The sequence below is a fragment of the Populus trichocarpa genome, chromosome 4 (assembly GCF_000002775.5).
Source record: "Populus trichocarpa isolate Nisqually-1 chromosome 4, P.trichocarpa_v4.1, whole genome shotgun sequence".
In the NCBI taxonomy this organism is placed as follows: Eukaryota; Viridiplantae; Streptophyta; class Magnoliopsida; order Malpighiales; family Salicaceae; genus Populus; species Populus trichocarpa.
Window position 1 is genome coordinate 4,633,920 of NC_037288.2, and position 15,865 is coordinate 4,649,784.

A 15,865-nucleotide genomic window follows, 5' to 3' on the forward strand; every position below is an offset into this window, starting at 1 on the left:
CTACTCCTTGGTAGGGGTAATTATCTTCACTTGTTAGCCCTTCGTTTCGTATAATATATTGGAAAGCAGTGTCCATGAGACCACCGTGACAACCTTTATTTCCAACATCACGGTTCACAAGCTGTTGCTTTGATAATGATATTAAGTTACCTGTCTTAAGCTTTATAATTCCTTCTATTGCTGCCACTGCGGAAAATGCCCAGCAACATCCTACCATTCAACATAATTATAAATCAACGAGCAGAATCATCGAAGCAGGGATCAGAACTCTGTGAAACTTCCCGTATTTACTTATGGCAATTAAAGAATACTTATCTGCCCCATTTTCCCGATTACCTGGATAAATACCCAAACCAACAAGGTGGACGATCATTATGACGCCGCACACGTGCGACAAGTATCAATGAAAAATTCGACATTAGGTAATCATGAATTTAACTAATATTTAAACCCAACATCTCATAAAATTCCTAGCATAATAATAATTCTATTAAATATTTAACATATATGTTATCATCCCAGAATCTCACAAAATATGCAACATCAATTATGGTCTTATAAGATACAAAACACAAGGGCTCCATAATCTACTAATGTCGACGAAGCTGCAAACAGGATCTTAATATCGGTAACTAACAAACTTTCAATGCCTTGAGCATATCAACGACATTCATTTCTTTTATTTTGCACTAACACAGCCAACCAAGTTTCAAGTCTCTAATAACTCGAATGTTAGCTCTAGAGAAGAGAAGATTTTTTAACTGATGTCGTTACAGGCTAGCAAAGCAACGGATATCAGAGACCTTCTCAAATGGATTATGTTCATGATGAGATTAGAGCTAGTTTAATGAAACAATAAAAATAAAATCTTAATATCGCACTGTTGTGTTAATGACGTATTAATAATCTCGTGCAGAATAATGTCATTTTATTATTAACAACACCTTCAACAACAGTTTTAACCAAACACCTTTTAATAACTTTTTATTTAATAATAATTTCAACCGTATTTTTAACAAAACACGTATTTGAACACAACCAACAACAACTAAATGTGATTTTCTTAAGCCTATTTTTTCCAAACCGCAACCGTAAAAGCTACCACAATGACAAACACACGTCACTGTTTACAAACTTTCCAAACCGTAACTATAATCAAGTAGAATATATTTTTGACTATTTAGTATAATATTAATCACACGACCCTTAACGTTTACTCATGCAGTTGGATAAGAAGCATCCTTTGCAACACCACATAGGCCTTCGCTTGAACCGATGCCTCTTCGCATCCTCATATACCCATTTTCACCCCAACTGGTTCCCCACGAATTCTTTACCAACCAATAATCAGTCCCATCACTGTCAGTACCATATCCAATTGCAGTAACCGCGTGGTTTAGGTTTGTCCCACAATCCCCTTCGAAGACACCACTTTTATAAAACTGGAAATCGTGCCCACCACCCTCAACAGCGACGGATACTGGTTGTTTGGCCACAGCCTGCAGGAGAGCGTTTTCATTATTCTGTGGCACGTCTTCATACCCAGTTATTTGTGCTTCAGTAGATGCTGCCTTCTCGCTACTGCAAGTGCCATCTACTCCTTGGTAGGGGTAATTATCTTCACTTGTTAGCCCTCCGTTTCGTATAATATATTGGAAAGCAGTGTCCATGTGACCACCTTGACAACCTTTATTTCCAGCAGTACAGTCCACAAGTTGTTGCTCTGATAATGATATTAAGTTACCTGTCTGAAGCTTTATAATTCCCTCTATTGCTGCCACTGTGGAAAATGCCCAGCAACACCCTACCATTCAACATAATTATAAATCAACGAGCAGAATCATCGAAGCAGGGATCAGAACTGATGTGTGAAACTTCCCGTATTTACTTATGGCAATTAAAGAATACTAGGAGTAATTATATATCCCCACTTTATATACAAACAAGTTTATGAAGGTTGTTATTTATGAATTATATCAAATCGGACTCTAGTTTTTCTCAAGTCTTAATTACTTAAAAGGATCTGATATTGTTACACTTTATGGGGTCCATTTTTTTTATTTAAGATAAAAAATTTCTCCATTGTTATTTTTTAACTACACAACCAAAGACGTTAGTGTTGTTATGTGACTTTATTTCTATATATATATATTATCATTCTAATCAACTTTTATTTTTTTAGCTTTTTACACTTAAAAATCACTATTATAAAAAATATATTCACGCTTAATTAAATAATCATAAATCACTTAATATTTGTTAAAAAGTATTTTCAAAATATTATAATACTTATTCATTATTCTATATCTCAAAAGCTCGACAAAATTAATTAACGAAACATATTTATCTATTTTTAACATTTCTAAATATAATAAAACAACTAGTTACCAAACACTGTTTTTTACCCCCACGTCACAGCAATACCAAACAAATTTTAAGGCACCTGTTAGCTATTTATTATTTATTATTCTCTAAAATATACCTCTTTCTAATTATATGTCTTTTTTTATTTTTATTGTTCAATCAAAAGATTCTGTAAAAAATCCATCAATTTAACATAAGAACTTTAATTTTGGAATTTTTTATATATTAGTTTAAATTCTTACAAAATAGTTTTTAGTTTAGGTGCACAACCAGAATATTTGGGGTACCTAAATGAAAAACAAATAAACCTCAAGGACTCTCGAGAAAAAGCAAAAAGCAAAAAGCAAAAAACAAAATTGATATACCCAAAAGGCAACATTCCGTTTATTATGATAAATTATTAAGTATACTTACCACAAGTGCCTTGGTCTTTAACTGGGGTGACTGCACCATCATTTCTCCAATCCATTGAAGTTGGTATGTCACTTAGATTTTCATATCTAAATGATGAAGACATCAATTTGGATGATTGTCTCTTGTACCCATGATACATAGCACGAAATTCTTCATTGGTCAAGTCTGCGAATTTGTTCACACCAAGCTTGTATCCGCGGTCAGAACCGTTGTTAAATGCTTCTATACGTTCAATATTTTCCTTAAAAATCAAGTATCGTTTCTCCTTCTCTTTCATGTCTCCATAGACACGTCCATGTTGAGCCATCCATTCTTCATGCCTCTTCAACATATATTCCTGCTCATCAAGAGGACGACAAGCTATTTTTGTTGCCCATGCAGCTAAAATAAGGAGAAATGGCACAAAAATACGAGTATTGCATTTTTTTGCGGCCATGGTACGTATAAGAGTATATGCGTCTACAGCCTTGTAAGTGAGTGTTTTTTTATTGGCACAACAAATTCAAAACAAGCGCAATGGGGTTTTATAGACCCAGTTTTGTAACCAGCTTCTTTCTATGTGACTAGCCTTAATTCTACGTTTGGGGCATAGAAGACGTTTGGAGCTTTGAAGTCAAATTTGGAGTAATATGTGCGCCAATTAATTTAAAATATAAGTGTAGCATCAAGATTCGGAGTTCAAACTTCCATGATCTCAATATTTTTCTTAATAGAAAAATTAAAGAAAATCTGTTTGGCTCATTTTTCTGTTTTTGATTTGAGAAACCTAAACCAAACCAAACGGCATTTTTTAAAATAAAATTTTTAAAAAAACAAATTATCTTTGCTGGCTAACTTTTTTTTCTTTATACTTGTTTTGAAAATTTTCTTTTTATTTTTTACACTTGGAAATATTTATCACCCTATACTTAGTCTATTTATGTCATTTTTTTTTGTTCTTTTCTTTATTTTTTCATAATTGTTTTATAAAATAACATGTTAAAAAAACTTGCTGACGGAAAATCACTGGTGAAATAAGATGGGGGAAGATTCCATCATCTTCTTCTTCTTGCCCGTGTACATACGTGTGATCAACTATCATTATTAAGTTGTTTTTGATAAATTAAAGGTCAATAACAAATCGTTATCAAATATTTCATAACTATGTAAATCCAAATACACTAATTAAGTTGAAATTGAGAGTAAGACCTTCCTCACGTCGAGTACGAATATCTTGATGTGTTATTATTCTGAAATTTATAACTATTGTTCATGAAATTTTATATAGAGTTGGATAAAAAAGATGGGTGCTCTAACTTTCATACATGTTTAGAAGAAAAATTATATATATATAATTCAAGATTTAAGTGTATGAAATTTGATTTATTACTCTTTTAGCTTTTATTTAATATTAAATTTTTGTGTTATGACCGAGTCAACCCGAGTTAACCTGTCAAACCTGCAACTCAGTTAATGAAATAATGATAACCCAAAAGAAAAGAAAACAAAGAGAATTACAAAGCCTGCTTTATATATATATATATATATATATATATATATATATATATATATATATATATATAAATGTCAAATGATGGTATCAAAAAGGAAAATTAGTTATATAAAAAAAAAAACAATGCCAATAAGCATTAACTTTCCAAACCCGCGACTCGGATAATAGAAACTAGACCAACTAGACCATGTTTGTAATAATAACTTGTGATATGGAAGGAGTAGTTAATAACTTTTTACGTCTACATATAAAGAAAATTTTTCTAAAATTTCAGTAGAATTGTTAATAAATAAAAAAGCATGACTGCATGTATATTAACGTGTCAAAAACATTAATCACGCATGCTCGTTACAAAATCAAGCATCAAACTTGCATAATCACCGTCTTGTGTGGACAAGGAACAAATGAATCAAGATTTAGATGAGATCTAAAAAAAAAGTACTAGAAGAGAGCAAATCACGGCAACCAAGGAAGGGTCCTAGGGGTCCAACCACAGGAGTCAAGAAGCTCAGTGGAAATTTGGGGCTTAGATTTTGATAAAGGAACAGACCAACACATCCCATTGGTTAGAACTTCCATCATCTTCTTCTTCTTGCCAGTGTACCGTGGACGTGTGATCAACGATCGAACCATGACTGTCAATAATTAATGGAATGGGGGAAGATTCCATCTCCTTAATTTATTTAATTTTTTAATTAAAACCGAGACGAACCAACCGATACGTGGGATGATTTTTTTAACGACCAATGCCGAAGACAACACTGGTAGAGCAAATCACGGCAAAGGCTTTTGATTTCGTTTCAAGCACTGTACTAATCAATAAGTTTGGATTCCTTTATTTTTGTCGATGAAATTAAGATTCCATTTACAACAGCCTCGGCACAGCTTCATCCAAATAATTGAAATATGCATGCAATAATTTTTATTTGTGATATTGATTGGATCATAACTTAATTTCCATTGATTTCACAATCATTCCAAGGAAGAAAACTTTATTGCGAAACTTCAAGGTTGCTTAAATTGATGCTTTAGCTAAAACACTAGCTCAACAACCCACTTTACACCGCAGGGCCATTTCTTCTCGTATAAAAAATAAATAATGTTGAGCTCGTAGAATCAACTAAATCAAATAAGTTGATTTTATTTTAATTAAATTTTTTTTTAAAAAAAAACAATGATATTAAATAGACCAAAAAAAAAGTAATTGTGATAATCGGGCAACAAAAAACCTTTTTCAAAAAGAAAAACACAATGTACTTTAATTCCAAATTAATTAAATACAAAAGGACAAAACCGGATTTTTTTTGCCTCCAGGACGCGTTGATGAGTGCCTTGCATGTGCCGGTTACGTTTTTTTTAATTATATTTTACATGTATTAAAATACCAAATTGCCCCTTATCCAACATAACCATCACCAAAATACTAGTGTGAAAAGATGAAAATGCCCTTAGACGCCACCTCCAAAAGTTTTGCTTCCTTGAAAATTTTAGTTGTTTCACTGTGCTTTTAAAATGGAAAACGATCTACTTGCGCCCCGAACAATTTGATAATTGTCGCACGTGTGCGGTGTCGCGGCGATCACCCTACCACCCTCATCAGGTGTGGTATGTATGTCTATCTTGGCAGATATGGGGAGACAAGGAATTCTTATTTCTTATCAGTGGAAAAAATGGAATGGGAGTCGCCACCTAATATTTTGGTCACTAGGAACCCTAACTGGTCTCAAAGATCGGGTACGTAGACTGATTGCGTAAAGGGAAGGTATTAGCATCTCAAATATGTCCTACCTAAGGTACGGTGCATTGTTTTATTGTCTGATAAAAAATAAGGTCTTGTTATGTTTTTTTAATTGTTGGTCCGTCTATGGTTCAAGAAAAACTCTCCTCAATAAGAAGGTTCTTATCTTATGGGGTAAAACCTAACCGTTCTAAAGTCTATAAAAGAACTATATTTTTAATATCGGCAATATGTTTTACGTATAAATTCATAATCTCAGACATTAAAACAAAACAAAATATTTTTTTCTTTTTTTTGAAATATTAGCCGAGTTCTCGTAACTTTAATAAATTGGTTATTAAAGCCAAAATGCAAGCTAATATATATATATATATATATATATATATATATATATTTGAAGTTTTCTTTGTTGTATGTAAATACAATATGATTTTATTTTTTTTGAGAGACCGGGCCGTATGCATGAAAACAAAGACATGTTTTTTTTTATGTTTTGACGAAAACCGGGTATTTTAATACCGGATTTGTATTTTTACGGTATAAAAATACTACCCGATATTAATCAAAATGACGTAGAAAAATGCCCGGGAATATCACAAATTTTCCCAAAATGATTTTTGAATATTTTTTTGACTCGGCCGGCCCGGCCCAAAAAGAGGCTGGGCTGAAATCAACCCAAAATGAAATTGGGCCAGGACCGGCCCAAAAGAGAACCTTGTTGTGGCTGGACTCAACCCAGCCGCGTGGGCTGGGCTGATGTTCCAGCCCAAAAAACAAATAGTGGGTTACTGTGCATGCCACAGTAACCCGTTATATATAATTATTTTCCACTTTGCTGCAGAACATTTTAATTATATTTTACATGTATTAAAATACCAAATTGCCCCTTATCCAACATAACCATCACCAAAATACTAGTGTGAAAAGATGAAAATGCCCTTAGACGCCACCTCCAAAAGTTTTGCTTCCTTGAATATTTTAGTTGTTTCACTGTGCTTTTAAAATGGAAAACGATCTACTTGCGCCCCGAACAATTTGATAATAACTAATGGACCTTATGCAAAGACCTCACAACCGCCAATAGCTAGTTCAATTATTTTTTATGAAAAGAGCAAAATCGTTATTACATTGTTCCAACGAACATGGCCCTTGAATCTAGGTGAACAATGTTTTTTTTTTCCAAAGAGTTGTAGTTTTTGTTAATTAAGTTCTATTAATTTTAGTTTCTACTAGTCAGTTTACCTGCATTTCACCATAGGTCATATCAAAAGTTTTTATATAAAACTTGGTGCATATATTTAACAAAATTGATCGAGAATTATATGTCAATAAATACTAAAAATCTGTTAATTTTAATCTAAGACTAAGTTAAAAAGTTAAGAGATAAATATAGATTAAGATATTTAATCTCATATTGTTGTAGGGAATTCTGACAAATTTTTTTATCTGACTATATGTCAAAATATTTTTTTTCTTTCAAAAGAAGAGCATGCACTAATTTAAATTTCAACAAAACAAAATAACTTTCTAGTATAATTCCTCCTTTTCTTATCATTGTTTTTTTAATATAGCATTTTGAGATATGTAGGAAATTAATGATTTAAAAAAAAACTTTTAAAGGAATTAAATAAGGATAAAACGGCATCTCTTTAATTAACACCCCTTGTATTTTATTAATTAATGCAAACCCTTTTTTGCGACATTTGTTTTATCAGAATAATTATTTTTCAAACAACTTTTCATAACCCTAAAACCAAGGGTTAGTATAAATAAAACACTAAATGTATAAATATCAGGTCGAGCTTGATAATACACATACCTTGTTGTAACCCAATTTGTGTACATGTTTGAAAAATTAAGAAAATATATCTTTTCAATAATTTTAATAATTTATTTATTTTTATTTAATTTTTGTGTTTCATACAAATCTTGAAAATTTTATAAAAAATTATGACAAATACAAAAACAATTAAAAATACACATATTGGGTTGAAACTTGGACCAATAATTGAGTTTCACATGCAAAAATTGAGTTTCGGAATTTTAAGGCCATAATTGAGGGCATAATTGAAGAAGAAATTGATAAAAGAGATTAATTTGATTTAATATGGATGAAATTGAAAGAAATTCTAAGTTCAAAGATGATTTTGAAATAAAGAACCAAGTTAGAAAATCAATTAAGAGATTAATTGAAAAAGAAAATTGAAGTTGAAGTTATTTTGGCTTAAAAATAAAGAATTAAATGACCAATGACTGAAATGAATAAAGTAGAGAATTTAGAGGATATATTCTAATTCGGTCAGGGGTTGAATTGAAAGAAATTAAGAGACAAAAAGATGAAAATTGATAGTCCAAGGACCATGGAGTGAAAGACCCAGATGGCGGAGGACTAATATGAGGTTTGGCTTGATTCATATTAGGAAAAACCTAATTTTGATTGAGGGCAGAAAACAACATTGTTTCACATTAAGTGAAACTGTGTATTTCGATTAAAAGAGGAAAGAACAAAAGATGAAGATCAAATAGACCAAAAAAAAGTAATTGTGATAATCTGGCAACAAAAAATCTTTTTCAAAAAAGAAAAAACAATGTAGCTCAATTCCCAACCAATTAAATACAGAAGGACAAAACCGGATTTTGAAGGACAGGACTGAAAAAAAGTTAAAATTTCTTTAAAATAATAGCTATATAAAAAAGACCGAGTCAACCCGGGTTAACCTGCTAAACTCGCAGCCCGGGTCATGAGACAATGATAACAAAAAAGAGAAAGAAAAATTAGTTATAAAAAAATTAATGTCAATGCGCATTAACTTTCCAAACCCGCGATGCAGGTTATTAGACCGGAAACACTCCACCTAGAAAAACCATGAGTTTCAACTCCCAACCAATCAAGAGTTGAGGGATGAAATTATGAAAAAAATCAATTATACAAAAGGATCTAAGACAAAAAAATTGCAATTAAAAGAATTAAGTTCAACATTGAAATAAAAATAAATAAATTAGAGGGAAACTAGTTTTTTTTATTGAAGGGTGAAATTTAAAAGAAAAATTAATTTAACAAAAGGAGCAAAATCAAATCAAAAGAATAAGGATTAAATTGAAAAAAAAAATATCATAAATTTGGATTGAAAGATGAAATTGAAACAAATCAAAATTTTACAAAATGTTTAAATTTGAAATCTTAATAAATAAAAAAAAGGACCACTCCAAAATTTTGCATGGCTAGCATGAATTTTGAGGGGAGGAGATAAGAGAAAAGAGGGAAAAAGAAAGAAAGTGTCGCTAACAAAAAACCACCTCACTAACGACTACGGGCACTGCTCTAATAGGAAGAGGAAGCTGCTAGGATTTTAACGACACGATAAAAGAGCATTGTTTTTTCCTCCAGGATGCGCGCACACACACCTCCCAAGCGTTGATGAGTGCCTTGCATGTGTCGGTTACTTTTTTTTAATTATATTTTACATTTATTAAAATACCAAATTGCCCCTTATCCAACATAAGCATCACCAAAATACTAGTGTGAAAAGATGAAAATGCCCTTATACACCAACTCCAAAAATTTGCTTCCTTGAATATTTTAGTTGTTTCACTGTGCTTTTAAAATGGAAAACAATCTACTTGCGCCCCGAACAATTTGATAATTGTCGCACGTGTGCAGTGTCGCGGCGATCACCCTACCACCCTCATCAGGTGTGGTATATATGTCTATCTTGACAGATATGGGGAGACAAGGAATTCTTATCTCTTATCAGTGGAAAAAATGGAATGGGAGTCGTCACCTAGTATTTTGGTCACTAGGAACCCTAACTGGTCTCAAAGATCGAGTACGGAGACTGGTTGCGTAAAGGGAAGGAATTAGCATCTCAAATACGCCCTACCTAAGGTAAGGTGCATTGTTTTATTGTCTGATAAAAAATAAGGCCTTGTCATGTTTTTTTAATTATTGGTCCGTCTATGGTTCAAGAAAACCCTCCTTAATAAGAAGGTTCTTATCTTATGGGGTAAAACCTAACCGTTCTAATGTCTATAAAAGAACTACCTTTTTAATATCGGCAATACGTTTTACGTATAAATTCATAATCCAAGACATTAAAACAAAACAAAATATTTTTTTGATTTTTTTGAAATATTGGCCGAGTTCTCGTGACTTTAATAAACTGGTTATTAAAGCCAAAATGCATGCTAATATATATATATTTGAAGTTTTCTTTGTTGTATGAAAATACAATATGATTTTTTTTTTTTTTACTTTTGAGAGACTGGGCCGTATGCATGAAAACGAAGACATGTTTCTTTTTTATGTTTTAATGAAAATCGGGTATTTTAATACCGGATTTGTAAAAACCCGATATTAATTAAAATGGCGTAGAAAAATGCGCGGGAATATCACAAATTTTCCCAAAATGATTTTTGTATATTTTTTTGGACTGGGCCGACCCGGCCCAAAAAAGGCTGGGCTGAAATCAACCCAAAGTGAAATTGGGCCAGGACCGGCCCAAAAGAGAACCTTGTTGTGGCTGGACTCAACCCAGCCGCGTGGGCTGGGCTGATGTTCCAGCCCAAAAAACAAATAGCGGGTTACTGTGCATGCCACAGTAACCCGTTATATATAATTATTTTCCACTTTGCTGCAGAACGTGAATTGCTCACGTTCTGCATGCAAATGGTGAACACAGCAGAGGAGCCAGAAAAGGGGAGGAGGGAGCGTGGTGGTTGGGCCGACGGTGGCTCGTGGTGACCGTTCTCGGTGAGCGGCGACAGACGGTGATTCTTCTGCGGTTGTTCTTCTTCTCTTGGTGCAGAGACACAGTGGTCGTGCTGGAGGAGCAGACGATGGCTTCGCTGGTGAAGACGGTGGTCTCCCTTCCTCTGCGCTTTCCTTCCTCTCTGTCTCTGCTCTCTCTCTTGTTCTTTCTCCTTCTCTGTTTTGTTTCGGTTTCTCCTCTGTTGCTGCTGGTGGCAGTTGTTGTTGGCGGCGCTGCTGGTGACAAGGCAAAATGACGGTGGCGCAGCTTCCAACGGTGGAGGGAGAGAAAACAGAGAGAGAGATGAGTTACTGTTCCTCTACCCTGTTCTTTTGTTTTTCTGTTCTTTCCTTCTATTCTCTCGTCAGCTCAAGTCTTCCCCTCTCTGTTCGTCTACCCTGTTTTCAAAACAATCTCTGTTCCTCTCTCAAGCAATCCCCTGCTTCCTTCTCTCTATTCGGTTCTCTTCTTCAAGTTCGTTTCCCAAAAGTTTTGCCCCCTCTGTTTTCTTTTTTTTTTCCTTCTTCTTCCCCATTTCTGCAGCTTGCTTCCTTCTTTTCTCCAAAAAAAATTTCTCCTCCTCGGCCCCCCCACCTCCTTTCTCTCTATACCTCTCAGTATTTATAGCCAGCGGGAGCGAGAGTGACGATGCCTTGTCCTGTCATGGTGCAGGGCGGGGTGGCGTGAGGCAGCTCTGCACCGTCGACCCCTGCCACTGCATGGCATGATTCTCTTCTTCTTTTGGCGTGGTGACAGTGCATGCGGGTGTGGGTGGTGTCAGTGAGGGGACAAGTCGGGGGAATGATTGAGAGGGTGCGTTGCAGGGGAGAGAAACTTCTTCTTCCCCTGCCTCTGCATGTGCAGGGGAAGAAGAAGCACAGTACCGTTCAAAACGGTACTGTTTCGTGCTCTCTTTTTTTTTTTTGATATATTATTTATTATTATTATTATTATTATTATTTCTCTTTTCTTGTGTGGTCACTCAAAAATGAGTTACAACAATAATAACGAATGGACCTTGTCCGAAGACCTCACAACCGCTAATAGCTAGTTCAATTATTTTTTATGGAAAAAGCAACATCGTTATTACATTGTTCCAACGAACATGACCCTTGAGTCTAGGTGAACAATGTTTTTTTTTTCAAAAGGTTGTAGTTTTTGTTAATTAAGTTCTATTAATTTTAGTTTCTACTAGTCATTTTACCTGCATTTCACCATAGGTCATATCAAAAGTTCTTTTATATATAAAAAATATAGGTGTCATCAAGGTGCTTCTGTACTCAAGAAAACTTGTTGCACATATTTAACAAAATTGATCGAGAATTATATGTCAATAAATAATAAAAATCTGTTAATTTTAATCTAAGACTAAATCAAAAGGTTAAGAGATAAATATTGATTAAGATATTTAATATCGTGTTGTAGGGAATTCTTCAAATTGTTTTTTATCTAATTATATGTCAAAATATTTTTTTTCTTTCAAAAGAAGAGCACTAATTTAAATTTCAACAAAACAAAATAACTTTCTAGTATAATTCCTCCTTTTCTTATCATTGTTTTTTTCATATAGCATTTTGAGATATGTAGGAAATTAATGATTTAAAAAAAAAACTTTTAAAGGAATTAAATAAGGATAAAAAGGCATCTCTTTAATTAACACCCCTTGTATCTTATTAATTAATGCAAACCCTTTTTTGCGACATTTGTTTTATCAGAATAATTATTTTTTAAATAGCTTTTCATAACCCTAAAGACAAGTGTTAGTATAAATAAAACACTAAAGTTTTGATATTTTTTATGCAAATATAAAAGAATAACATACTTTTCATGTTAGTATAATTTTTTTTTTCTTTTAGTATCTGGGATTATGAATTTATACGTAAAATGTACTCTCGATATTAAAAAGGTAGTTCTTTTTTATTGTTGTTAGAACAGTTAGGTTTTATCCGATAAGATAAGGATCTCCTTACTGTGAAGGACTTTTTTAAACTTTAGACAGACTAACAACTAGAAAACATAACCATACCTTAGCTTTCATCAGACAATCGGACAATACAGCTTACCTTTGGTAGGGCGTATTTGGGGTGCTAATATCTTCCCTTTACACAACCAGTCCCTGTATCGAATCTTTAAGACCAGTTAGGGTTCCTAGTGACCAAAATACTAAGTGGCGACTCTCATTCCCTCTTTCCACTGATAAAATACAAGAATTCCTTGTCTCCCTATATTTGCTAGATACATACGAGAGTGAACGATCGCCGCGACGCCGCACCATGTGCGACAAAAATTATAGAACTAAATTGTATTTTTTTTTTGAAACCTACCTTTGTGATTCATGTAATTCTTTTTCTATAAGAAGCGTAGCTCATTGAATAAAAAGAAATAGAATTTTGAAAAACAATATTTTTTATCATAATAATTGATTTTGATTAAACTTTAAGAAAAAATAGTTAAAAAAACAATCAATAAGGGATGTACAAAACAATTCTTGAGAATATAATAAAAGATATTATAATATTATTTTTTTAAAAATGAATGGTATTTAATGGAATGATATCCTAAAAGTAACTTATTTATTTTATTTGACCAATTATAATTCAAAAAACAACAACAAAGGGCTCAAAAAATTATCCCGGCAACCTTGGTCTACTAGAAATATTATTGAAAAAAAACAAAAACAAAAGCAGGTCAAGTGCAAGGAGGGCTTGCAAGGGTGGGTCTATGCACCTAACTTATTTGTATTTTTTTTAGTTAGATTAGGCCGATGATGCATCATCTCCCTAACCTTTATTTTTTAATCAAACAACACATTATTGGTAGTGGCAGATGATGCATCTTTTATTGTTAGACTCTAGCCATCTATGGTGGCTAAAAAGTCATGTTTCTAACTTCTAAATCTAAAAAAAAAAACTATTTTAACCTTTTTTGCATTGAAAACACTTAGAAAAGATTTTCTGATAAGATAAAAAAAAACACCTCAATGAAACTCTTTTTGTTGGATGGAACTTGTTGACACCAAGATTGACTTTTATGATTGGAATGTGATAAATTAACAACTTTATCTCTAATTCATGTTTTCAAGGATTTTCTCTCTTCTCTTTCCAACTCAGAGACTGAAATATAAATAAAATAAACTTTTGGACCAAAAGGTTAAACTATCAAAACAAAGGGATCAAAAATAAATTTTCTACAAATATTTAGGCATAAATTTTTCAAAAGGCATGGTTTTGAAAAGTAGACAAAAAAGCCCTGTATTGTTTCGTCTTTGTTAAATTTGGTTCTCTAAAATTGTTTTTTTTTTCCCACAAGCAACAAAACTGAGTTATATATATATATATATAATCAAGCATTAATATAATGTTGGGATATTCCTTTGACATTTTAATAACCTCATTGAAAATAAATCAAAATAAATCATGATGTTAAATTCAAAGCTAATGTAATATAAAAGGATGAAATTGAAGAAGAAAAAATAATAATTGAAGGGCTAAAAACAAACACTAAGAAAATTCACAATATTTCTTCTCACGTGTTAAAGTAACACCTAGAGGAGATTTAGGTTCTTTTTAACTAGGGTTGGCTAGCATACCTTTTACACTAATATGAATATGGATTGTGGAGATATATATTTGAAATTATAACTTGCTCCAATATAGAAACTTCTACATGATTTGGAATCCCCAGCCCAAGAACAGAAATCCATTAGCTAGCTAGTCCATGCATGAACAATCTATTTTTAACCAAATTTAAGAGACGAATTTAATTTTAGTAAACCAAAACTTGCTGAAAATACTAACTAACCATTGTCTAAAGAGAAACATAATAAAAAAGGCATGACTATTTATTAAGTTATGGGCTATTTGATCTTTATTATGTTTTATTGATGGACCATCTATGAAACATTAACAAAGAAACTAAAATCGGATGAACATTCACTATACAAAACGGAGTTGTGTGATTTTTAAAATTATTTTTGAAATAAATTTATTTTTATATTTATATTGGTGTATCTTCAATTAAATATATTTTTGTCTTTATTGTCTTTTTCCTTTCTATCCCAGGACAATAATCAAATGCTACATTCATGTTCATCGAATTGTTTTTGTGTTGCTCCTGTTTTCTGCTTTTCTAGTTGTTATTCTCTTATGAATTTTAAAATATCTTGATTTTGCTCATTTAGTTTGTAAAAAAAATATATGGTATGGTTTTTAGATTCTTAGAACTTTGATCGAAATTAGCCCACCAATATATACCGAGGAGGGCGTTTTATTATTCGGATGTTAATAGATAATAGGGTCAATTAAAATAGTCCACTGAATAATCTAGGATGGTAAGGTCCACCATCGGGTCCTGTCCTTTGAACTTTGTTTTGTGGATGATGACAATACCTTGAATAACATACATATCAGTCAGTCTAGGCAAACCATATTAAAACTCATATAGCATTGAAAAGAAACAACAATGCAGCTTACCTTATTTAGAATGTATAAGGTGATGTCCATCTTCCCTATTAGATAATCAACCCCTAACCGAGAAACTCTAAAGACTAGTTAGGGTTTTTAGTTATTATAAAACTATGTGGCGACTTTCTTTTTCTTCGTATTTTACCCCTTTTACACCTCACCTCACCTCGAAGTCCGCATGCGAAGCTATAACAAAAAGGATTGTTCACACACATTATAGCATCACCAATTATTTAGGTACAATTTCCATGTAATAAATTTGAAAACAATGTACTTTTTTTTTTTATGATTTGAGAATCTATCGAAATTTTAGCAAAGTTTCTCGTATACTAGGAGATTCCAAATTATCGACTAAACCTGCTATACTTCAATAAACAGTCAATTCACGTTCCATTTATTATCCAATCTTCTTGAGCTCATCACATCACAATTTATCCCATCACATCAATCATATTTTATATAACGCATTTAACTACTACATGAATTAAATTAAGATTTATCCACAAAAATAATCGGAATATGACAACATGTAATTTAAATTAAGTATCATTTAACTACTATGTTTAGAGTTAATACAAACATATTGTTGTAACCCATTTTTGGGTCCCCATAAAAAAAAAAAGGAGAAGCCTGAAATGGTGTCGTT

The 15,865-nt window shown here is 32.5% G+C and overlaps 1 protein-coding gene across 6 annotated transcripts in view; it reads right to left on the reverse strand.

The window, feature by feature from the left end:
• The window catches only part of LOC7470211 (senescence-specific cysteine protease SAG12), a 41,612-nt gene that overhangs the window by 19,769 nt on the left and 5,978 nt on the right, over positions 1 to 15,865 (reverse strand). The window contains exons 1-2 of one of the 6 annotated variants that reach the window (XM_052452073.1): positions 2,779 to 3,297; positions 151 to 210 (exon numbers count right to left, since the gene is read on the reverse strand). The exons of 1 other annotated variant lie outside the window; for it this stretch is intronic. In XM_052452073.1, the coding sequence (XP_052308033.1) occupies positions 151 to 210; positions 2,779 to 3,214 (496 nt within the window). In that variant the 5' untranslated portion in view covers positions 3,215 to 3,297. 4 more of the 6 variants (XM_052452070.1, XM_052452074.1, XM_052452071.1 and 1 more) reach the window with 4 other exon arrangements.